General features: G+C 47.6%; 2 protein-coding genes across 5 annotated transcripts in view; one reads left to right on the top strand and one right to left on the bottom strand.

The window, feature by feature from the left end:
• LOC109401002 (ras-related and estrogen-regulated growth inhibitor) overlaps positions 1-25,502 on the bottom strand; it is a 321,248-nt gene that overhangs the window by 50,284 nt on the left and 245,462 nt on the right. The window lies entirely within an intron of this gene.
• LOC134291743 (uncharacterized) lies at positions 20,918-24,715 on the top strand. Its single transcript, XM_062859873.1, has one exon. The coding sequence runs from the start codon at positions 20,918-20,920 to the stop codon at positions 24,713-24,715; it is 3,798 nt and encodes a 1,265-aa protein (XP_062715857.1).

The following is a 25,502-nucleotide window of genomic DNA, read 5'->3' as shown; positions in this document are numbered from 1 at the left end:
TGTCTGTGATTTATGTGATATCTTAGACAAGCAGATGCAACACTGACAAAAATTTCCATCCCATATATCTCAGGATCCTGATTACTTAGAGAGTTGGTTTCTTCGGCAAAGTTGTTCAGCTGGTCAAGGGCTTTCAGAATATGGGCCGTATGATTCGTGATTTCACCGCTAGGCGGCGCTAGAGAGCGTACAAATTTTACATTTCACATATCTCAGCATTCTGATTCTTTAGAAAGATGGTGTCTTCGGCAAAATTGTTTGGTAGATCAAGGGCTTTCAGAATAATTATCGTTTGGTTCGAGTTTCTGCAGCTAGGCGGCGTTAGTTGCAATTTTTTGCAAATTTTCCTGATTTATATGAAAAACAAAATTTTTTAGCTCACTAGCACCGCCTAGCGGTGGAATTTGGAACCAAAATATCCATCAACTGTAAGTCCTTGACCAGTGGTCTTGTGGGCAACATCAAATTATGCATTCGATTAGACCAAGCATTTGCTCTCTTGCCCCATTAGCTAACCCAATATTATAAGTGGCAACTCTTTAGGCGACATATTGGAGCTTTGCCTAGTGCGCGAAGAGCTATTATTCAACTAATATGGGCGCTTTTTCATGGGCGAAGCATTTGAAGCAACCTTGGCCGTTTTAAAAGCATAATTGAAAAGATGGCCGACAAAACAACTAGAACGAATGAATCAGGAAAAAATATATTGACTCAAAATACATATAACTCCTTTCACATGATTTACAAGAAAGGTAACTTTAACCTAGCTACTTACATCAGATTCCTTTATTTTTCGCGTTTAGAATTGAATGTCAGCCTTCGGTAAACCAAACTATCTAGGTATGCATGATTTAGATTTTGCTGTCCTCTAAACCTGAATGCAGTAGAGGTTTATTCAGGTAACGTTGCTTGAGTTCTTGCTGAGATAACTCTGAAACCGCGTTACCTCGACTTTGCTGAAGTATGACCAAGATCAAATGAATACTAGAAACCAATGGGAAAATTTGTGACATTTGCCTGGATGGCTACTGTGATCAACTCAATAGCTACTTAAGATGAGTCACGTTTCATAATTGTTCACAAACAACATGTGAGTAGCCTAAAAACACCGGGGATAGTCATGGACGGAATTAGAGCGCTTTGGGCACTTCCAGCAACAACTATTCAGTCTATGCTTCCAGTCCCAAAGACGAGCGCGTTGTGTGTATTGCATAACAAGCGCGCTCAGTTTCACAGCAGATGGTGCATAATGCACCAACACCATTACTTCCCTCCGAAGCATAAACTCACGCTTCCTGAGTAAGTCGGCAAAGCATTTTGCAGGTTTTGACGTGGACGTTATATGTAGATTCAATTATGACACTGTCAAATGCCGGCGCACAAGCTCCTCAAAAAAAAAAAAATATCTTGCTAGTGAGTAATGAAAAAAAAAAAAACTTGTCAAACACAAATAATAATCTACCCAAAAATTGAAAAAAAAAAACCCCACAAGAGTCACACTGATCACAAAGCATATTACATCAATTAACGCCAAAATTAACGGCATTCGTTGACGTTAATTTAACGCATTCCGTTGACGTTAACGTTAACTGGCTAGAAAATCAACGCAACGCCGTTGACGTTGATTCGGATGAAAATTAACGTTAACGGCGTTAATCGTTGATTAACGTTAACAACCCTGTTCTCGTTGCATTTCGGAGCACCATGGATACCAGCGGACAATAATCGCAAACGTAGATTGACTGGTGACTGTGGTAGATCTTGTTGTACATGAGGTCGTAACTCCAGGATAGTTTGGATATCATAGAACATCCAAACAGCAAGAAGATAGTTGCCAGCTTATGTCTGGTGGCTCTAGGAGTATTCTCACACTCTTGTTTCATGAAATAATTGCAGACATAACATTGAGGAGCTTACAGAGTATTATGACTGTAATTCCATAGTATATTGGGGGCCTTAAGATGATCTAGGTTGATAAGACACGTTCAACGAAGTAAACTTGACATCTAGGATCTGTGAAACATATTTTTTATGACTTAAGTCATAACTGTAAACAGTTTCATGGAGCATTCCAATAAAATACAAACAAAAGCCATCTATTTCGGCTCGCCAAAAAAAGGGGGGTGGGTGCTGGGGGTTGTCCATTGGTGCATCTTAAAGTACAACTATTCCCCTTAATTAATAAAAAAAAATAACTTAAAAGCTCAAAAAACCACTGAGATCTCGATTTTTGAAAATTTTCGGACCGTCCTGCCACTTTATGGGTTAACTCTGGGCCATCGAATAACCAGATTGGCTTCCGTAAAGGACGAATCGACTTTGGAGGTCATTGACCAAAATTATCGAGATGGCGCTCCAAAAAAGCGAAGGGGAACCGGTTTCTGCGCGGTTGTCACACTAGACGTACAGAACGCGTTCAAAAGTGTCAGCTAGTCCGCTGTCAAAAGCGCCATAGCCATGGAGTCACGGAGTCCCGGATCATGGAGAGCTACTTACGTGTTTCTCTACGAAATCGAGGATAGAGATATGAGCTACAACATCACCACCGGGTACTTAGGAATCAATCGTGGGCCCGGTGATAATGAACGCGACGTACGATGGCGTGTTAAGGCTAGAGGAGGTGGAGCTGACCGTAGAGGACTAGACGAGGCCACTACAGCTGAAATTTCGCAAACATCCACAAGTTCAAGCAACGCAACGGGTGCTGGTAATCACGGGCGAGTTTACAACTCCAAATGATCACTGAAGCAGCTAAATGAATCGCCAAAAGTCGTCAATGCTGAGGTGGCGAATAGCATGGGACTCCGTTAACAATGGCTGGGGCACATATGCTTATATCGAGTATGTCCAAATGGACAAGCATGCTCCATGGCGACTGCGGAGTACGTGCTCTTCTTTTCAAGTTAGATTCCATATCTTCCACGGTCTCCCGAACCATGCTGGAATGGATGTACAGAGAAAATTCTGTGTAAACCAATAGTACGTTGAGTTTGATCATCCCACGCCCTCCAAGAGCTTGAGTCCAACGGGGAATTTGTAGTACTCAATCCTCAAAGGGGAGAGAGTATGGGGCGGCAGAAACGGTAGTCCAGGAACTTGACCACCCCCTCTCCTTTTCTGCGAGTCAGCCGTGTTGTTGCCGGCTAAGAACAGGACTGCTAACCCCAATTACAGCTGTCAAGCGATCCATGTCGTAGGACAGCCGGGGCTGGCGATGAGGAGAGGGTCACCCATGTGGAACTTGCGGGAATAGCAAAGTCCCTTAGCGTAGGTAAGGCCCCAGGTCCGGACGGAGTTCCGAACCTGGCCTTAACAGTAGCTATTGCAGAGGCTCCCGAGATATTCAGGCCTACTATGCAGAAATGCCTGGACGAGAGAGTTTTCCCAGAAGCTTGGAAGAGGCAGAGCCCGTTACTATTGCCAAAGGCGGGGAAACCACCCGGAGACCCGTCGGCATATAGACCAATATGCTTGATAGACAGGGCGGGGAAGGTTCTCGAAGAGATCATCCTCAATAGAATATTGAGGTTCACCGAGGGCGAAAATGGTTTTTCGAGTAACCAGTACGGCTTCCGGAAGGGGAGGTCCGACGTAAACGCTAACTTGTCGGTTACAAAAACCGTCGAGAAAGCACTCGAGACCATGAAACATATGTTCGTTCGTTAACGGAGCCTGGGCACTCCCCACAGTATTTTGTCCCTCACCGCGTTTTTCCCGCGCTTCTTGTAGGATCTAAAAATGAGTTACAAATCAAATCAGAAATCAACTGGAAGTAGTGGTGAGGCCAAACTCTTCGCGAGAAGTGGGTTGGCTCCGTTAAGGAAAGGTGAAGAGGTGGGAGCAGGAAGCTCGCAGTGCTAGCGTTGGAGCTCCGATTCATTCCCCGGCTAGCCTAAGTACCAGGGAACATAGTGGACGGAGCGTGGTTGATGAGGACCATTTCTGCAATGGAGGTGGCTGTGCAGCAGCTTGGCAAAATCATCGACGTTGCGCCCTCGAAGTCCAACACAAGCAAAGCTCTTAAATCGGCCCTGCTGCAACTTCGGAAGTCGATGGACGATGCCAAGCAAGATCACGAGAGACTTGTGGATACTGCAGTAGTGGCTAGACCGGCAAACGCAAAGGTTACGAAGTCTACACAGATGGAGGCTTTCGCGTTCGCAGGTATCCCAAAAAGTGGCGGATGCGACTGCTTTTCATAAGTACTAGCAGAAGTGGGTGAGGCAACCTTCAGGTGAGGAGCTATCAGGCGGCTGCTAACCTCGAAGCCGCACTCCAGCCAAGCATATCGGAAAGACTCGGATTAAAGAACCACTGATTAATTCTCAGCAATCACAAGTTAGTTAGGGTCAGGGGGAGAATGTCCCTTGGATTAAAGTAGAGCGAAAGAACAAGAAGAAGCAGAAACCGCAGGACATAGGGGAACCAAGCCTAGAAAACGTATGAGGGGAGGTGCCAAGAGCGAGAAAAGCGACACGGTCGTCATCAAGACCGAACTCTGACTGAAGTATCCGAAAATCTTGAAGGCGTTGAGGAGCGATGCCAAGCTCGTGGATCTGGGAGACGACGTGTGCAGTATTAGAAGAACTTGCACAGGTGTAATGATCCTCGAGCTCAACCACGACTAAGAACGCAAGGACGCCTTCTACAAATATCTGTCGGAAGAGGACCTTGACGAGCGTTGAGGCGAGTGCTCTTACAGCAGAGGCAACGCTGAAGGTTAAAAACCTAGACGAGATCACTGAAGCGGATAAGCTCGTTACGGCACTGCGGCAACAGTGCGAGACGAAGTGCAGGTGGCCACCGAAGCCGTTCGGCTACGGAAGGACCCGGCCGGGACACAGATGGTACGCAAACAAGTCCGTTATAGTAGGGAAGCTGAAGGTGGGCTGGTCAGTACGCCAACCGACCTTGCACGAGCCACTGGAGGTTTGTTTAAGGTTTCTGGAACCAGGACACCAGTCATGGGACTGTAAAGGCCCAGATAGCAGCAAGCTGTGTAGGCGATGTGGCGGCGAAGGCCACAAGACACAATGCTGTACAAATCCCAGATATTTGATTTGCTCCGGGAAATCTGTGAACAGCAAGCTCGCAACGGGAGGTTCAATGTGTCCGGCCTTCAGAAGAGCCGCAGCTTACAAAACACAGTTCAGGTAACGCAGCTGAATTTGAATCATTACTGTGACACAGCTCAGCAACTGCTTCGTCAAGCAGTTTCTGAGTGGGGGAAGGATATCGCTATCATAGCGGACCCATGGACGACGGGTAAATAACCTGTCCAGCAGTTGGTGTCTACTACCTACGAGGGCTTCGTGGTCACCATAGTAAACGGGGTCTTCTTCTGTAGCTGTAATGTGCCTCTGCGGTAGTCGTTCGAGTAGTTTACGTAGATGCTGGACTGTATGGCGACCGTGCTGACGGGACGTAGCCCGGTGCTTACAGCGGGTGACTTCAATGCCTGGGCCGTGGAATGGGGAACGATCCAACGGGGTCACGGTAAGCTATAGGCACTGACAATGCAAGATGTCGATTTCGCTAATGTTGGTACACACCAAGTATACCTTTAGCCGAAACGGAATGGAGCCGATCATCGACGACAGCAACAACAGCAGGCAAGCAGCGGGTAGAGGAAGAGACGGCTAGGCCAAGGCCAAGCCCTCGCAGGTGGAAGACATCATACCTCAATGACAAGGTATTTAGGGACGTGCTCCGTCATTCAAAGGTCTCAGATATCGAAGTCGTATACAAAGGTCATACCAGTATTAAAGGCGACAAGAATGCTGCCTACCGAGTACCAGTTCATCTTCATAGATGCAGGAAGATCTTGAGCAAATATGTTCTTGGACAATCATAGAGCCGGCTTCGTCGACGGCCAGTTGACAACGGCCCAGATCCTCATATTAGGTGGAATCCTTAAGAAATACAGTGAACGCATCACTGTGCATCGACTTCAAGGCAGCAAAAAGTAGCAATGTTTTTTTAGGAATCCGTCAAGCATCTCAAGAATAATTTAATACATATCTCGCCTGGATGCCGCTAGATACACGCCAAGAATCTAGAATGTAATGCAGCAATCGCCAGCAGCTATACAGTAAATAAGTAGTTGTCTTAGTCCGTTTATCTGAAAAGAAGAGAAAAGAAAAAGCGTGTTAATTAATTTTATTCATAACCAACTATTTGAATTTGCTCAACATCCGATAATCAGAATGTATCGCTCTGAATCAGAACCGAATCATCCTACCTAACACACACTCTAGGAAACGCAATAAATTGTTTATTTTCAAGCTCACAACCGCATGTAATGCGTTCTCACAAGAAAGATCAAACCAGTACTTACAATCCCATTACTATGAGCTTCCCTCCAAGCCACATCAACCCCCGCTAGCACACCCGAATGCAAATCATCTGCAATCTCGGTACAATCTACAAGGAAACCTTAACCTAGACCGAGCTATCGGGTGTCAACCGAACACACCACACATCTCACCGCACCGCCACTTCATATCGCGATGGTCGAATTGTAACGAAATACTACGCTCTACGACCCAGCTTCATCGTCGTCGTTGTCGTCGCAGTCGACAAGGAGGCAGCAAGTATTTAATACTGGCAAACGAAGCGATAAAATGATAACATTAAAATATTCCTAAACAAGACATAACCCGGCCAGCGCCATCCATCGCATCGCCGGACGACGGAGTGGAGAGCAGCACCGGCAGCACCGATCAACAGCATTATTCAGTGCAATCAGCATCTTGCCTTGTGTCGCCGCTGCACTCTGCTGCAGTCACTTCAGTAGGTACGTCTTCTCCTTGTGCTATAGCCTAGAAATAATGGCGTGCGGTAGTAATTTAAATCACGCCGTCGTCGCCGTGGGGGAGATCTGGGGTAAAAGTACCTTCAAACGCTTCTCGGGGGAAGACTTTCCATGGCTTCCGGAGGGGAAGCCCTTCCAAGGCTTCCGGAGGGGAAGCCCTTCCAAGGCTTCCGGAGGGGAAGCCCTTCCAAGGCTTCCGGAGGGGAAGCCCTTCCAAGGCTTCCGGAGGGGAAGCCCTTCCAAGGCTTCCGGAGGGGAAGCCCTTCCAAGGCTTCCGGAGGGGAAGCCCTTCCAAGGCTTCCGGAGGGGAAGCCCTTCCAAGGCTTCCGGAGGGGAAGCCCTTCCAAGGCTTCCGGAGGGGAAGCCCTTCCAAGGCTTCCGGAGGGGAAGCCCTTCCAAGGCTTCCGGAGGGGAAGCCCTTCCAAGGCTTCCGGAGGGGAAGCCCTTCCAAGGCTTCCGGAGGGGAAGCCCTTCCAAGGCTTCCGGAGGGGAAGCCCTTCCAAGGCTTCCGGAGGGGAAGCCCTTCCAAGGCTTCCGGAGGGGAAGCCCTTCCAAGGCTTCCGGAGGGGAAGCCCTTCCAAGGCTTCCGGAGGGGAAGCCCTTCCAAGGCTTCCGGAGGGGAAGCCCTTCCAAGGCTTCCGGAGGGGAAGCCCTTCCAAGGCTTCCGGAGGGGAAGCCCTTCCAAGGCTTCCGGAGGGGAAGCCCTTCCAAGGCTTCCGGAGGGGAAGCCCTTCCAAGGCTTCCGGAGGGGAAGCCCTTCCAAGGCTTCCGGAGGGGAAGCCCTTCCAAGGCTTCCGGAGGGGAAGCCCTTCCAAGGCTTCTCGGGAAGCCCTTCCAAGGCTTCTCGGGGAAGCCCTTCCAAGGCTTCTCGGGGAAGCCCTTCCAAGGCTTCTCGGGGAAGCCCTTCCAAGGTTTCCATAGAGGAAGCCCTTCCAAGGCTTTCGGATGGGAAAGCCTTCCAAGGCTTCCGGAGGGGAAGCCCTTCCAAGGATTCCGGAGGGGAAGCCCTTCCAAGGCTTCCGGAGGGGAAGCCGGAGGGGAAGGCTTCCGGAGGGGAAGCCGGAGGGGAAGGCTTCCGGAGGGGAAGCCCTTCCAAGGCTTCTCGGGAAGCCCTTCCAAGGCTTCTCGGGGAAGGCTTCCATAGAGGAAGCCCTTCCAAGGTTTCAGTAGAGGAAGCCCTTCCAAGGCTTCCGGAGGGGAAGCCCTTCCAAGGCTTCCGGAGGGGAAGCCCTTCCAAGGCTTCCGGAGGGGAAGCCCTTCCAAGGCTTCCGGAGGGGAAGCCCTTCCAAGGCTTCCGGAGGGGAAGCCCTTCCAAGGCTTCCGGAGGGGAAGCCCTTCCAAGGCTTCCGGAGGGGAAGCCCTTCCAAGGCTTCCGGAGGGGAAGCCCTTCCAAGGCTTCCGGAGGGGAAGCCCTTCCAAGGCTTCCGGAGGGGAAGCCCTTCCAAGGCTTCCGGAGGGGAAGCCCTTCCAAGGCTTCCGGAGGGGAAGCCCTTCCAAGGCTTCCGGAGGGGAAGCCCTTCCAAGGCTTCCGGAGGGGAAGCCCTTCCAAGGCTTCCGGAGGGGAAGCCCTTCCAAGGCTTCCGGAGGGGAAGCCCTTCCAAGGCTTCCGGAGGGGAAGCCCTTCCAAGGCTTCCGGAGGGGAAGCCCTTCCAAGGCTTCCGGAGGGGAAGCCCTTCCAAGGCTTCCGGAGGGGAAGCCCTTCCAAGGCTTCCGGAGGGGAAGCCCTTCCAAGGCTTCCGGAGGGGAAGCCCTTCCAAGGCTTCCGGAGGGGAAGCCCTTCCAAGGCTTCCGGAGGGGAAGCCCTTCCAAGGCTTCCGGAGGGGAAGCCCTTCCAAGGCTTCCGGAGGGGAAGCCCTTCCAAGGCTTCCGGAGGGGAAGCCCTTCCAAGGCTTCCGGAGGGGAAGCCCTTCCAAGGCTTCCGGAGGGGAAGCCCTTCCAAGGCTTCCGGAGGGGAAGCCCTTCCAAGGCTTCCGGAGGGGAAGCCCTTCCAAGGCTTCCGGAGGGGAAGCCCTTCCAAGGCTTCCGGAGGGGAAGCCCTTCCAAGGCTTCCGGAGGGGAAGCCCTTCCAAGGCTTCCGGAGGGGAAGCCCTTCCAAGGCTTCCGGAGGGGAAGCCCTTCCAAGGCTTCCGGAGGGGAAGCCCTTCCAAGGCTTCCGGAGGGGAAGCCCTTCCAAGGCTTCCGGAGGGGAAGCCCTTCCAAGGCTTCCGGAGGGGAAGCCCTTCCAAGGCTTCCGGAGGGGAAGCCCTTCCAAGGCTTCCGGAGGGGAAGCCCTTCCAAGGCTTCCGGAGGGGAAGCCCTTCCAAGGCTTCCGGAGGGGAAGCCCTTCCAAGGCTTCCGGAGGGGAAGCCCTTCCAAGGCTTCCGGAGGGGAAGCCCTTCCAAGGCTTCCGGAGGGGAAGCCCTACCAAGGCTTCCGGAGGGGAAGCCCTTCCAAGGCTTCCGGAGGGGAAGCCCTTCCAAGGCTTCCGGAGGGGAAGCCCTTCCAAGGCTTCCGGAGGGGAAGCCCTTCCAAGGCTTCCGGAGGGGAAGCCCTTCCAAGGCTTCCGGAGGGGAAGCCCTTCCAAGGCTTCCGGAGGGGAAGCCCTTCCAAGGCTTCCGGAGGGGAAGCCCTTCCAAGGCTTCCGGAGGGGAAGCCCTTCCAAGGCTTCCGGAGGGGAAGCCCTTCCAAGGCTTCCGGAGGGGAAGCCCTTCCAAGGCTTCTCGGGAAGCCCTTCCAAGGCTTCTCGGGAAGCCCTTCCAAGGTTTCCATAGAGGAAGCCCTTCCAAGGCTTCCGGATGGGAAGGCCTTCCAAGGCTTCCGGAGGGGAAGCCCTTCCAAGGCTTCCGGAGGGGAAGCCCTTCCAAGGATTCCAGAGGGGAAGCCCTTCCAAGGCTTCTCGAGGAAGCCCTTCCAAGGCTTCCATAGAGGAAGCCCTTCCAAGGTTTCAGTAGAGGGAGCCCTTCCAAGTCTTCCGGACGGGAAGCCCTTCCAAGGCTTCCCGGGGAGAAGCCCTTCCAAGGCTTCCCGGGGAGAAGCCCTTCCAAGGCTTCCCGGGGAGAAGCCCTTCCAAGGCTTCCCGGGGAGAAGCCCTTCCAAGGCTTCCCGGGGAGAAGCCCTTCCAAGGCTTCCCGGGGAGAAGCCCTTCCAAGGCTTCCCGGGGAGAAGCCCTTCCAAGGCTTCCCGGGGAGAAGCCCTTCCAAGGCTTCCCGGGGAGAAGCCCTTCCAAGGCTTCCGGAGGGGAAGCCCTTCCAAGGCTTCCGGAGGGGAAGCCCTTCCAAGGCTTCCGGAGGGGAAGCCCTTCCAACGAAAACCTTCTCAAGACTTCGCAGAAAGCTTGAAGACTACGGTACATTTAACACCAAATCCCTCATTTTAACGTATGAACGACAACAGAGACGATCGAAATGCCAACATCTTCAGTTTATAAATCGATTGCTTTTCGTCAGTTGCCTTCTCGTCTGCCACCCTCCTGATATCTGATAAAAAGCGGGAGGATCGAACTGCTGGTGATCTAGTTTGGGACAGTTTTACAACCCAGACTTGGACAGGATTTGGACCGCAACGGCGGGGCGCGCCATAGACTTGGGCTAGACGGTGGTCGGCGGAATCTGGATCACCACTTCCAGACGCAACGATGTCACTTGCTGCTGCACTGCTGATGGGATGGGATTCTGTGAACCAAGATGGGTTGAAATATGCAAATTTATTTATTTAATTCACTCCGATTGGACAGATTGACTAGAGAAGGTGCGAGTGCAAGTGCGCTTGCAGTCAGCGTGGCCAGTCGCGCTCACTAGTTCGATGGGTAGATTTGGATTTCTAAATAAATAAATGGCTGGCGGTAGTCAAATTGGTGTACCGTGAGTAGGAGTTGAATTGATAGCTTTTTTAGGAGTTTGAAGCGAGATTGATTTTGACTTAAACGGCATTGCGCGTATCAGCCCAAAAGGGTTTACCGGAAAACCATATGTACTTTTACTACAAAAAGTTCCTAGACCGACCAGGAATCCAACCCTCAGCTTCGTCTTGAATACCCGTGCGTTTACCGCTTCGGCTGTTTCAGCTGCTTTGAAATGCTCAACTGAAGTGTCCAGTCAGTAGATATCACTCCACTGTACGGTACACCCACAATCTCCATACACATGATTTTGTAAGTGTGCTCTGTGGTGTTCCGTTGTTGATTGGGGAAGCAGTTCGGAGAAAGAAAGAACTGCATCTGGTTGATGTTCGGTTTGTTACGGGCGTCACGTGCCATCCAATTGGAGGCACCTTGACAGTTACAACTAGAAAGGTTTTCCCGAGAGTCATGGTTAAAGAAAATGACTTGATGTGGTACTGGGTGCGAGTTGAAATTGTCTGTTTTGAAGAATAAAAGGTTTTTACGGTCATACAATTTTGTATTTTGTGTCATATTCAAATTCGATCCATGATGTACATTTTATTGTGATAATAGGTAGAGTTTGGGTCTCCAGTTAGCCTAGTGGTTAAGGCTATGGATCGCCAATCCGGAGACGGCGGGTTCGATTCTCGTTCCGGTCGGGAAAACTTTCTCGACTCCCTGGGCATAATGTATCATTGTACTTGCCACACAATGTACAAATTCATGCAATGGCAGGCAAAGAAAGCCCTTCAATTAATGACTGTGGAAGTACTCTAAGAACACTAAGTTGAAGAGAGGCAGGCGAACGTCGAGCCATTCAGAAGAAGAAGAAGAAGAAGAAGAAGAAGAAGAAGAAGAAGAAGAAGAAGAAGAAGAAGAAGAAGAAGAAGAAAAAGGAGAAGAAAAAGAAAAAGAAGAAGAAAAAGAAAAAGAAGAAGAAGAAGAAGAAGAAGAAGGTAGAGTTTGAATATTGCTTACCAGCAGTTACATGAGCACAGACAGCACGATTCGCTTGAGAAGAAAATGTGAGCTGTCACTTACTTTTTCTATTCGTGGGAGGGGACATTATTTGCTCAGTATTATTTACCTAATGTTGGGTAAGGTAGGCAAGAATCTACGTTGCTAGAAATCTTCACTTCAGAGCTACGTCTGCGATTGATGTTTTGATTCATCTGCCGGGCATAAGAATCAACAATAAGCTCACGAAGGGGGAGCGAGTCAAAAGTTATACAAAAGGCTACGTAGGTTTTGGCCAGCCCAAGATTATCATTAATCGTGTCTTGAGATCTCAGTTTTCAACTGGTCACTGTTAGAGACACCCATTGAACGGGAACAACTCTATGCTTGATCATTGACTGCGTAGCAAACAACCATCCAGGGAGTTGTCCCACAATGGATGTTCTATCGTTCCACCGATGATGTTTCTAAATAAATAATTGTAATCACCATCAGTTTTCGAACGGCATGCTTGCTTTCATGAGTGAGCGCGCGCAACCCACAAAAAGGAAGACCGATGCCATTTAACGTGGTAATGACTCAATGCATCACACCCGCCATCGGGCGGGTGGGATAGAACTTTCGCACAGCTGGTGTTCTATCTCGACTTGAGCGAACGCGATATCCAACCCACCACGTGTCTGTATGGAGGAAAATTTCCTGTTCCGCGACTGGTGGTTAGTTCCTTGACCTTGGATTTGCTGAATCAGTTAGTAGTTGCCACTTTGATGCCAGTCACTGCACTATTGTGTGCTGGCTGATGCGGTTTTGTAATGGGTAGTTGGAAATTTGATAGCGACTCGATGCGAGGCAGCAAGTGACAGACATGTATGTGGCCCCGCGTGGTGTCTCGATTCGGAACATCATTCGTTTCGTTTATTGTTGCGATTTGTTTTCCTACTGCGAAGCGGGTTCAGCGCAATAGGTTGTATTTGGCTACCTAAGGTGAGATGATGCTTTTCTTGCAATGGAGGGCTATGAGAGTAAAATGATCAGAATCCTCGGAGGATTCTCCACAGAATCCTCGGAGGATTCTCCACAGAATCCTCGGAGGATTCTCCACAGAATCCTCGGAGGATTCTCCACAGAATCCTCGGAGGATTCTCCACAGAATCCTCGGAGGATTCTTCACAGAATCCTGGGAGGATTCTCCACAGAATCCTCGGAGGATTCTCCACAGAATCCTCGGAGGATTCTCCACAGAATCCTCGGAGGATTCTCCACAGAATCCTCGGAGGATTCTCCACAGAATCCTCGGAGGATTCTCCACAGAATCCTCGGAGGATTCTCCACAGAATCCTCGGAGGATTCTCCACAGAATCCTCGGAGGATTCTCCACAGAATCCTCGGAGGATTCTCCTCAGAATCCTCGGAGGATTCTCCTCAGAATCCTCGGAGGATTCTCCTCAGAATCCTCGGAGGATTCTCCTCAGAATCCTCGGAGGATTCTCCACAGAATCCTCGGAGGATTCTCCTCAGAATCCTCGGAGGATTCTCCTCAGAATCCTGGGAGGATTCTCCTCAGAATCCTGGGAGGATTCTCCTCAGAATCCTGGGAGGATTCTCCTCAGAATCCTGGGAGGATTCTCCTCAGAATCCTCGGAGGATTCTCCTCAGAATCCTCGGAGGATTCTCCTCAGAATCCTCGGAGGATTCTCCTCAGAATCCTCGGAGGATTCTCCTCAGAATCCTCGGAGGATTCTCCTCAGAATCCTCGGAGGATTCTCCTCAGAATCCTCGGAGGATTCTCCTCAGAATCCTCGGAGGATTCTCCTCAGAATCCTCGGAGGATTCTCCTCAGAATCCTCGGAGGATTCTCCTCAGAATCCTCGGAGGATTCTCCTCAGAATCCTCGGAGGATTCTCCTCAGAATCCTCGGAGGATTCTCCTCAGAATCCTCGGAGGATTCTCCTCAGAATCCTCGGAGGATTCTCCTCAGAATCCTCGGAGGATTCTCCTCAGAATCCTCGGAGGATTCTCCTCAGAATCCTCGGAGGATTCTCCTCAGAATCCTCGGAGGATTCTCCTCAGAATCCTCGGAGGATTCTCGCCAGAATCCTCGGAGGATTCTCGCCAGAATCCTCGGAGGATTCTCGCCAGAATCCTCGGAGGATTCTCGCCAGAATCCTCGGAGGATTCTCGCCAGAATCCTCGGAGGATTCTCCTCAGAATCCTCGGAGGATTCTCCTAAGAATCCTCGGAGGATTCTCCTAAGAATCCTCGGAGGATTCTCCTCAGAATCCTTGGAGGATTCTCCTCAGAATCCTCGGAGGATTCTCCTGAGAATCCTCGGAGGATTTTCCTGAGAATCCTCGGAGGATTTTCCTCAGAATCCTCGGAGGATTTTCCTCAGAATCCTCGGAGGATTTTCCTCAGAATCCTCGGAGGATTCTCCTCAGAATCCTCGGAGGATTCTCCTCAGAATCCTCGGAGGATTCTCCTCAGAATCCTCGGAGGATTCTCCTCAGAATCCTCGGAGGATTCTCCTCAGAATCCTCGGAGGATTCTCCTCAGAATCCTCGGAGGATTCTCCTCAGAATCCTCGGAGGATTCTCCTCAGAATCCTCGGAGGATTCTCCTCAGAATCCTCGGAGGATTCTCCTCAGAATCCTTGGAGGATTCTCCTCAGAATCCTCGGAGGATTCTCCTCAGAATCCTCGGAGGATTCTCCTCAGAATCCTCGGAGGATTCTCCTCAGAATCCTCGGAGGATTCTCCTCAGAATCCTCGGAGGATTCTCCTCAGAATCCTCGGAGGATTCTCCTCAGAATCCTCGGAGGATTCTCCTCAGAATCCTCGGAGGATTCTCCTCAGAATCCTCGGAGGATTCTCCTCAGAATCCTCGGAGGATTCTCCTCAGAATCCTCGGAGGATTCTCCTCAGAATCCTCGGAGGATTCTCCTCAGAATCCTCGGAGGATTCTCCTCAGAATCCTCGGAGGATTCTCCTCAGAATCCTCGGAGGATTCTCCTCAGAATCCTCGGAGGATTCTCCTCAGAATCCTCGGAGGATTCTCCTCAGAATCCTCGGAGGATTCTCCTCAGAATCCTCGGAGGATTCTCCTCAGAATCCTCGGAGGATTCTCCTCAGATTCCTCGGAGGATTCTCCTCAGAATCCTCGGAGGATTCTCCTCAGAATCCTCCGAGGGTTCTGGCGAGAATCCTCGGAGGATTCTCGCCAGAATCCTCGGAGGATTCTCGCCAGAATCCTCGGAGGATTCTCGCCAGAATCCTCGGAGGATTCTCGCCAGAATCCTCGGAGGATTCTCCCAATAATTCTCGGAAGGTTCTCCCCAGAATCCTCGGAGGATTCTCCACAGAATCCTCGGAGGATTCTCCACAGAATCCTCGGAGGATTCTCGCCAGAAGCCTCGGAGGATTCTCGCCAGAATCCTCGGAGGATTCTCGCCAGAACCCTCGGAGGATTCTCGCCAGAATCCTCGGAGGATTCTCCACAGAATCCTCGGAGGATTCTCCACAGAATCCTCGGAGGATTCTCGCCAGAAGCCTCGGAGGATTCTCGCCTGAATCCTCGGAGGATTTTCCCCAGAAATATCTTTATAGATTCTAAAAAATTTCCTCCAGAAATTCAACTGATAAAATCTTCCAGCAGGGAATATTTTTCAGATTTTTTTACAGGGAAGCTTTTTTAGGATTTTTTATTTTAAGAAAATCCGTCCAGCAATTTACAGAGAAATTCTTTCAGGAAATGCTCCAGAAACTCTTCCCTTAATGTATCAGTCCTTTTTTCTCCATAAATTCCACAGGATATCAAGACTGGTTACTCAAGAATTTTCAGCAGAAATTCTGAAACAAATTCCTTCATGAACACCTCAGAAATTTCTTCGAATATTTCTTGAGAAATTCTTCTAAAAATTCCTCCAGAAAACTTCCTGATAGATTTTCCAGAAAGTCTTCTTTTAATTAATCTTGAAACTATTAATGAAAATTTTCAAGAATTTATCTACTATCAATTACTCTAAAATGTAATCTAGGAATCGTCCTACATTTCTCTCAAGAACACTTCTCGAAGGCATTGTCTGGAACATACCACAGAAATTCTCCAGTAATTATGTAAATATATCCTGCACAAGCTCGTCTGTAAATACTCTAGGTCTTGCCTTGCGTCCACGATGCCTTTGACAAACACTCAGACTCCACGAAACTTGGCTAGTTGTAAAAAATCCTTACAACTTTGTGTTAATATATCTCAAAGAATTTATACCGATTTGTATTATGTTTTCTTCAACCCTAGTCTATATGGGCCAGACAGGCACGCTGAACGTTCACTACGGCATCGTGGTGCGAAAATCCCCCTATGATATACCTCCAGGAATTCCTCTGATAATTTTCTCAGGCAAACTAATGGATAAAAACAAGAATAAAAGAACACATAAATGCTGTAGACGCAAACAAACCCAACGAATCCAGCGTCGCGGTTCATACCTCAAACAACAACCACAACATAAATTGGGAAGAAGCAAAACTGATAAAAAGCGTTCAAAAGATTTCACATTTGAATGCGTGGGAGTCCATGATCATCACAAACAGCAAAGAGCCATTGATGAATGAGGATGATCCCCCAATCGTATCGTGCCTCTTCGGCCTAACTGACCTGACAATACAGTAGCATCTCTTCGTTTTTGGACGTGTACGAGCAACGTACGAAAACCAACGCAGTCAGTCGGACATTGTCCTGTAGATGGGCTAGATCACGCCCGAAACCGGTCGACGTAAAGGTAATTTCAATCTTTTCTTGACGATTGTAAGAACGATAAGTGTTATGTCTTGTCTCATTTCGCGTCTCGTGTGTGTAATGGAAAATGCTTCTAGAAATAGAGCGAACCCAGTAAAACTATACAGTAACTTTCATTAAGATTCTTCTCCAGGATTTTTTTTTTGGAAATGCTCCTCGGATAAAAACTCGCTTTTATTAATTTCTTCTAAGATTATTCTCTAGGAGTACTTTTAAAGTTCTTCCCGAAATATCTTTAAGGTTTTAAGAAAATGCTTCTAAGCATTTGTCTATAAATTTCTCTAGGAATTACTTCAGATATTTTCGATGAAAATCTTCAGGAAATGGCTAGGAATTTCTCATGAAACTTCTCTTGCTATTAAATGAAGTTTATCAAGTAATGCTCCTGGAATCCAGTCTGGAATTCCCTCAGGAGAAACTAAAGAAACTGTAACAGAAATTCAGAAAATTTGTTTAGGATTTTCTCTGAAATTCTCCCAAGATTTTCTGATGTCATTTTCAAAATCTTCCCTGTAGATTCTTCCATGGATTCTCAGAAAATCAACCAAAGAATCCTTCCTTTCTTAAAAGACGTCTTCAGGATTTCTGTGTCTAATTTCTCCATAGATTCGAGATACTCCTCATAAATTTTCTCCAGAAAGTTTCCAGTATATTCTTCCAGGAATTCCTCCGACAATTCTCACAGGCATTTGTATAAAAATGCTTTGAGGAATGAGCGGACCCAGTAGGATGGTTAGAGCACAAGCCCATCACATCGAGGATTTCAGATCGAATTCTATTCCCAACAAACTCAAAAGAGTGGATTCTTTCCTCTGAAGGGATTAAAAATAAGTTGGTTACGAGATAAACTAGTCAAGTGTTAATATTTGAAATCTTTTGAAATTTCCACCAATAACTCTAAGAAATTAATTTGAAATTACTCCAGCAACTTCTCTGGAAACTCCTCCACAAATTCTTTTGAAAGTTCATGCAGATAGTCTGCGAGAATTTACTTCAGAAATATCTCTGGGATTTTTCTCAGGAGCGTATTAAGAGGTTTCTCCGAGAGCTAATAACTATTTTTTTGTGGTACTCCTCAGGAATTTAAACCTACAATTGCTCAGAAAATTTCTACAAAATTCTCCATAATTCTCCAAAAAATCTTCATAGGGCTGATGCAGACATTTTTCTTGATTTTTTTAGGGACATTTCCCCATGTATTACTTTACAAAGTTATTAAATTCGGAACTTGTAACCCTTATGAAGATGTCTTTAGAATGTCTGAGTCATATTCTCATAGGAACTCCTCAGGGTATTCCTTCAATAAAGTCTTCGAAAGTTCATCGATGAATTCTCTTGGTAATTGCTTCAGGAATTCCTCAGAAGAATCCTTTAGGAAAGGCTCAGGAAATTTATTCAGAATTTATCAGGAAATTTTCAAGAAAAAATCTCAGGATTTTTTACAGTAACTTCTCTGGAGATTGTTCTATTAGTTTTCTGTAAAGTTCTGGGTAATTTCTCTGCAGATGCTTTCTGAAGTTTCTCTGGAATTTCTCCAGAAAATGCTCTGCAAATTTCTTCACAATTACAGAAATTATTTTGGAAATTATTCAGAGAATTTCTCTATAAATTTATCCCGAAGTTGTTCTACAAATTTATCCAGGCATTTCTCATAGAATTCTTCAGGAAATTTTCATGAGTTCATTGTGAAATTTCAGCAGGAATTTTTACAGATTTTTTTGCATTGATTCCTCATGAAGTTTCGCATGAAATAGACCAAGAGTGCCTATTGGTACTCGTGAGGAAATTTTACCCGGGACTGTCGAGCATTTTTTCTTTCCGGAAATCTTCAGACGACTATTTCAGGGACTTGTTTGACAATTATCCTAAGACTTCCTTTTGAAATGCATTCTCAGGAAGCACCCCCAGGAAATTTTCTGAAAATTTGATTAACAAATTTCTCTGTGTGATTCCTATATAAATTTTTCCAGACATTTTTTTCAATTATTTGTCTTGAAAAACTCCAGGAAATTCCTAGGAGCTCGTCGTGAAATGTTCACAGAAATTTCTCCTGAAATTCCTCATAAAACACCTCAGGACAAGCTTTATGATTTTATTTTTCAAAATTATATTCAAGAACTTTCCATGAAAATCCCCCAGCAATTCATAATGAAATTCTTTCCGAATTGCTTTGGGGAAATCCTTTATGAATTTACCAGGTATTTCTCCCAAAAAGTCTATAGGAATACTTTTGGAGATTCTTCTGAGAATTTCTCTGAAAATTTTGCATTGAATCTATTTCAAAATGGGATACTAAATTTTAAAGAGCATTCCCATTAAAGCTGCTCTGGAAATACCTCAACAAATTCTTCTGAAAATTAATCCATGAATACCTCTGAAAATGCCTACATGATTACTGTTTTCAATTCCTTTAGAAATTCACTAGGCCTCAATAAATTCCTTCAGGAAATTTCCCAAGAAATTCCCCAAGAAAATCCTCAAAAGATTAGACTGGACATTCCTCTGGAAAGTTCTCTCTGAAGTATCCCTCAGATGCTTTTGTTAATCCTTATGGCATTGTTTTATGGATTCTTTCAAGAAATTCTCAGGAAATTTCTCCATTAACTCTCCTGGATACTCTTCCGGATTTGTATGGAAAAATAATTCCAGTAATTTCTCAAAAATGATTCCATGATTTTTCTCCGGATATTCTTCAAAAACACTTATGGAAATTCCTGAGGAATTTTCTAAATAATACTCGGGGATTTTTTTTTTAAATTTGTTTATGAAGTTTTTCATGAAATGCCCTCGGAAATCATTAAAAAATCCTTCAGGAACTTCTACTAAAATTCCTCCAGGAAATCCTCAGCATTTTTATTGAAATTCTGCCTAAGCTTTTAAAACCCAGAATAAGAGCATTTTATTCATTCTGTTATATGGTATTATTGTTTACTGGGTATCCAGGAAAATTTCCTAAGAGTTTCTCCGGATTTTTTTTCATGAGCTTCCCAGGAAAAGATTTCAGGATTTTTTCTAGAAATTTGTTTGAGCAATCTTATGAAAAATGATCTGAAATTACTCTGGATTACAGTCTAGCAACTTGTTTGAATATTCTTTAAGGAGTTTCTCATGAACAGGAAGGAAATTCTTCGTGGTGTACCTCTAGCTTTTGCATGGAATTTCTCCAGGTGTTCTATCCAGTTATCTTGTGAAAACTATTTCTTGTCCATTCTTGGATTTATCTGGAGATTATTCCAAGAATTCTGTTCGGTCCGAGATTGTGAACCACTGGTTCTGATCTCTTTAGATCAGTTTCCCCATCTAAGCCGCTCATGAGAAGAGCACTAACTCTCGCTTCTCGAGAGCGACCCCGAAGTCAGGCGAGATAACGTTGTACGAAACCCCAAATAAACTAGTTAGCCCACCAACCATCACTTGTGGTACACGCGTCTTGTTTTCGGTCCGGTCGAGAATAAAGCTCAAGTTTACGTCGTAGTCCGTGTAGTGCAGTGATTTTTTACGAGAAAGGTCGATGATCGAAGGCAGAGGTCAAGGACCTCTGAAGTGACCCGCGTCTGGACGGACATTTAATCTACAGTCCACTAATTAGTCCGTGCCAGAACATGGTCCTTCGAGCCGGATCAAGACCGGTGGGACTGAAGTGACATAGTGCAAGTGGCGATTCTTTTCGCAAAAATATAAAACTAATTACGGTTGTGAAACGCAATCGAAGAAGTGCTATTGTGTCGCAACCTAGGTCGCAACCCAAGCCAACCGAACAAAACGTTCCCGCGCACACGCGTAGGGTCAGAAGCGACAACGAAAGCAATTGTGCAGTGAAATTATCACCGGTATTGTGTCGCCGTTGTTCGAGTGCACCGCGCCGGTGCTTACACGGAGGAAAGTGCATCAGCGGTGTTTTGCAGTTTCGTCGGATCATCGAGGTGAAGATTGACCGGCGGCGAGCTACGGAAGGTGTCGTCGGGGGAGCTACACTGCGTGCGAGAGGATACGGAATCATCCCGATTGCCGTCAAGGGAGTATTTTGCATGGTTTTGTGGTTGGGTGCATGTAATGGGTTCGAGTTGGGTGAATAAATTTGAAACTATATGTTGAGCGTTTTCTTCCGGGTAGTGGCCTGAATTGAGTTGGATTGCCCTTGGATAATAAAGTCTGGTCTTGTCGTTGGTTTTCGATGCTCGTCGTCATTCTCCGCTGTAATCCCCTGCTGTCAAATTTGCTGGTTTTCGGTCGGTCGCGCGGAACGTTAGAGGAGTAATTCCGGTAGCAGTGTTCGAGATTCGCGCAGTCAAGCTGATTCAGTGAATGAAAAGTGGTGTGAAGTGAATCAATAAACTTAATTGGCAAATTTACAGTACTGCTGTTGAGTGAAAAGTGAGTGATATGAACACGAACTTAAGTTTGAACTTGTGCTGTGAACATTAAGTGCCACGAACCATTAGTTATCATCCAACAGTACTGTAAATTTGTGGGTGATTTAGATAGCTGTGAAGATGGTGACTATGGAGGAGTATAAGGAGCTGAAGAAGCAAGAAAAGCAGTTAGTCGGCATCATGAATGGCATCGCGCGTTTTGTGAATGAGTTCCAGAAAGGAAGGCACGAAATCCAAATCGATGTTCGCCTGGAGACCTTAGAGGAGGCTATGAAGAAGTTCTACAGCGTTCGGCGGAAAATTGAGCTGTATTTCGACGATGAAGATAGTGCTAGTGAAGTGAAAATAGCTGAAAATACCCGATCAGAGCGAGAAAAGCGGAAGAAGAGCTTCGAGGAGTCGCTGTACAATGTTCAGGAGCAATACTTCGAAGTGAAGGCCGCGTTGATTCAGCTGCGGCCAAAAAGGGAGACCCCACGAGCCACCATCGAAAATGTAGTTGAAGTTCAGCCAGTATCCCGGGTGAAACTGCCGGACATCAAGCTTCCGAGCTTCAGTGGGAGGATTCAGGATTGGACCAGCTTCCGAGATACCTTCCGTAGCCTGATCCACAACAACCAGCAGCTGGCAGACGTCGACAAGTTCACCTACTTGCGGTCTTCGACCACCGGTGAAGCACTACAAGAGCTAAATTCGGTGGAGCTAACGGGCGACAACTACGAGGTGGCCTGGAAAATGTTGGAGAAGAAGTACGAGAACAAGAAGCTCATCGTGAAGGCTCACCTGGACGCGTTGTTCGCCGTTGAGCCAATGCGCAGAGAGAACTGCGAAGCGCTAAGTCACATCATCAGTGAGTTCGACAAAAATCTGCTGATGTTGAACAAGATTGGGGAGCAGACGGCCAACTGGTCGACGATATTGGCGTACATGGTGTGTTCTCGTCTCGACCAAACCACTCTCCGCAATTGGGAGACGCGCCACAACAGCAAAGACGTCCCAAAGTACGACGATCTGATGCAGTTTTTGAGGGATCAGTGCGCAGTGCTGCAGTCAATTGGTCCTGCGAAGATTCACGACGTCGACAAACGCCCTCCACCTCGGTTCTCAACGACGCACACGTCGGCCCAGTCGCAGCGGCGGTGCTTGTTTTGCGGAGACACGTATCATCTGCCGTTCAAGTGCAGTAAGCTGCAGAACATGAATGTTGCTCAGCGGGCGGAGCAAATTAACAAGCAGCGACTCTGCAGAAACTGCTTCGCTGCAGGACACTTCGCCGAAGGATGCTCCCGAGGTTCTTGCACCCGCTGCGGACGAAAACACCACACGATGCTTCATTTCGACAGGCCGTCGAACAGCAGTTATGCAGCGAAGCCACCAGTTCCTACTAGTGCCCCTCACCCCGTTCCGCAAGCGCAAACCCGACCAAGTGCAGCTCCAGCAGCACACCAGCAACAGTCACAGCAAAATCGTACGAAACCACAAAGCCAGACACAAACACCATCCACTCAACCAGCCACACAGACACAACCGACATCATCATACCCGGTGATTCGCTCACAAAACACTCACCCACAACCCACCACTGACCCACAACCTGCAATTTCTCTCGAAACCACTGAATCACCGCACGGCTTTGGCACGACAACTCGTCAAGTGTTGATGTCAACTGCTGTCGTGAAGGTGGTAGATCGTTTTGGCAACACCGCACTAGCCAGGACACTTCTGGATTCGTGCTCGGAGTTTTGCTACATGACCAGTAGCTTCTCCAAGAAGTTGAAGTTCCAGGCCAAGACGAATTTTCTGAAGGTGCAAGGTATCGGAAACAGCAGCTCAACCTCAACGAAATCTGTGGAGGCGAACATCGAACCAAGACACTCGTCAATCTCCTCGTTCGGTGAACTGATGCAGTTCCATGTTTTGCCGAAAATCACCCAAGCGTTGCCGCTCAAACCTGTGCGGATGGATTTGCTGGAGATTCCATCCGAAATAGTTCTAGCAGATCCCACGTTCGGAGAGCCTGGTCCGATAGACTTGATCATCGGAGCGGAGTTTTACTTCGACCTACTGCGGACCGGAAGAAGAAAGCTGAGCGACAGCGGGCCAACGTTACAAGAAACAGTCTTTGGCTGGGTCGTGTCTGGAAGGATTCCTGAAATGGCAAGCTTGCTGCCCACAACAGCAAGCTACGTGTGTTCGACAGCGGACCTCCAGGAAATGATCGCCAGGTTCTGGGACTTGGAGACCTGTCATGTCAACCGGACCCATTCAGTGGAAGAAACAGCCTGTGAAGAAATGTTCAAGCAAACAACGACTCGGGACGAAGAAGGCCGGTTTGTGGTAAGCCTGCCAAAGAAGGAACACATGCTGAAGCGGTTAGGAGAGTCCCGTGCAATAGCCATGAAGCGGTTCATCGGCTTGGAGAAGCGGTTCGCCCTGAACGCCGAACTTAAGGAGTCCTACAAGGAGTTTATCCATGAATATCTCCTGATGGGCCACATGAACGAAGTCGACGGAGAGCAAGCCATCGGAGATCCGGTGTACTACATGCCGCATCACGCGGTGTTGCGACCGGACAGCACAACAACAAAGTTGAGAGTCGTTTTTGACGCGTCGTGTCGGACTTCTAGCGGCATCTCGCTCAACGACGCCTTGATGGTGGGGCCGGTCGTTCAGAACGATCTGATATCCACAATTCTCCGATTTCGTCAACACCGGATCGCCGTCATCGCCGATGTAGCCAAAATGTATCGGATGGTCCGGGTTCCAGAGGAAGATCAACATCTACAGCGCATCCTTTGGAGAGACACGCCGGATGAACCGGTTAAGACGTTTGAACTGCTCACGGTCACGTACGGCACTGCGAGTGCTCCGTATCTGGCCACAAGGTGCCTGAAGAAGCTGGGAGAAGACAGTGGATCTACGCATCCGATTGCAGCTCGGGTTGTCCAAGAGGACTTTTACGTCGACGATATGTTGTCAGGAGCGGACACCGTCCCCAAAGCACGGCAGCTGATGAACGAAGTCATCGAGCTGACTGACACGGCTGGTTTCACCCTGCGAAAGTGGAACTCAAACTCACCGGAGCTGCTTTCAACCTTGCCCAAGCATCTACGAGACGAGAGGTCAGTCCTGGATCTAGACTCCTCAAGCGCAACGGTCAAGACTCTGGGGCTGCGATGGGACACCCAGTCCGACGATTTCTGCTTCGCTTTCCCCGAGTGGAGATCCAATTCCTCCTCCATCACGAAGCGTAGTGTTCACTCCGACGCTGCTTGTTTCTTTGATCCACTGGGCCTGGTTGGGCCAGTTGTAGTCCAAGCGAAAATTTTCATCCAGCGGCTGTGGCTGCTAAAATGCGACTGGGATGATCCTCTCGAAGAGTCTCTGCAGGAAATGTGGATGGAATACAAGCAGAACATGGTCGCATTGGAGTCCCTATCGATTCCTCGCTGGCTCGGCGTCAGCAACGACTGTACAGAAGTGCAACTACACGGGTTCTGCGATGCATCGGAAGCTGCGTACGGAGCGTGCCTTTACTTACGTTGTACTGCGTCGGATGGCACTGTCACTGTCCGGTTGATCACCTCCAAATCACGAGTGGCACCTTTGGAAAGCCTCCAGAGGAAAAAGAAGAAGATGAGTATCCCCCGCCTCGAGCTGTCCTCGGCACTTTTGCTGAGTCACCTGTACGAGAAGTACAGCCAGATCCACCCGAACCTTCCAGCGTACTTCTGGACAGACTCGATGATTGTCAAGTGCTGGCTGGCTTCGCTACCCTCTCGGTGGCAAATTTTCGTAGCAAACCGCGTGTCGGAGATCCAGCATCTCACCAAGGATGGAGTTTGGAACCATGTCCCGGGCACCGAGAACCCGGCAGATCTTATCTCCCGTGGAATGTCGCCAGCACACCTTCAGTAGAGTAATGCGGGGCAAAAGTTCGCACCTAACAGACTTCACAAAATAGCTATTAAACGAAAAGAAAATAATATCGTTTTTCTTCGTTAAACGGGCCCCTATCATGTTGCCTTCAAAACGTAGTACTAGATTTTTTCGCGTTGTTTTCGTAGTTTCAGTAATACAATTTTTAATGCAAGTACTCCAATGCGAACTTTTGCCCCATAGTGGGGGCAAAAGTTCGCATTATGCGGGGCAAAAGTTCGCACGTTGAATAGCATAGTTTATTGGTGTGATGTTAATTTATTTCATGGTAATTCATGTTCGTTCTTTCACTTTAGCCGTGAAATCTGTTTCTTTCTGTTCTTAGTTTTACGGCCCAACTGGAATACGACCTGGTGTTCAGCTTTGGAATACAATGTATTTTATGAAGACTTCCACAACTACTAACAAGAAGCTGTCCTTTCCTGCATAACTGAAGTTATCAAAATACATTGTGGGGTAATCATAGAGATACGTGTTGCACAAAATACATTTAAAAAAAATCAAATATGCTGCAAAACTATTGAACGGGACCGTAATCGAATCTTATCCCCGTCAGTATGGTGATGAATTATAACTGTGAATTTGCAAACTAAGCTATGAAAGACCCCGGTAAAGTAGAAGAACATAACATGACCTTCAGAAACATACGAAAAGACACGACGAGGATGACGAAGAAAATGTTTTAAAATGTTTTTTAGCCATTTTTCATTTCTTGATTTGAATGGGTGAACATAATGTTTGCCTTACAATGGATCTTCTTACAAAA

Source organism: Aedes albopictus, chromosome 1 (assembly GCF_035046485.1).
Source record: "Aedes albopictus strain Foshan chromosome 1, AalbF5, whole genome shotgun sequence".
Taxonomy (NCBI): Eukaryota; Metazoa; Arthropoda; class Insecta; order Diptera; family Culicidae; genus Aedes; species Aedes albopictus.
This window is presented reverse-complemented; position numbering and strand designations above follow the sequence as displayed.

Excerpts from the sequence above, each read along its gene's own strand:
- LOC134291743 (XM_062859873.1), top strand. The coding sequence starts at position 20,918 with ATGGTGACTATGGAGGAGTATAAGGAGCTGAAGAAGCAAGAAAAGCAG.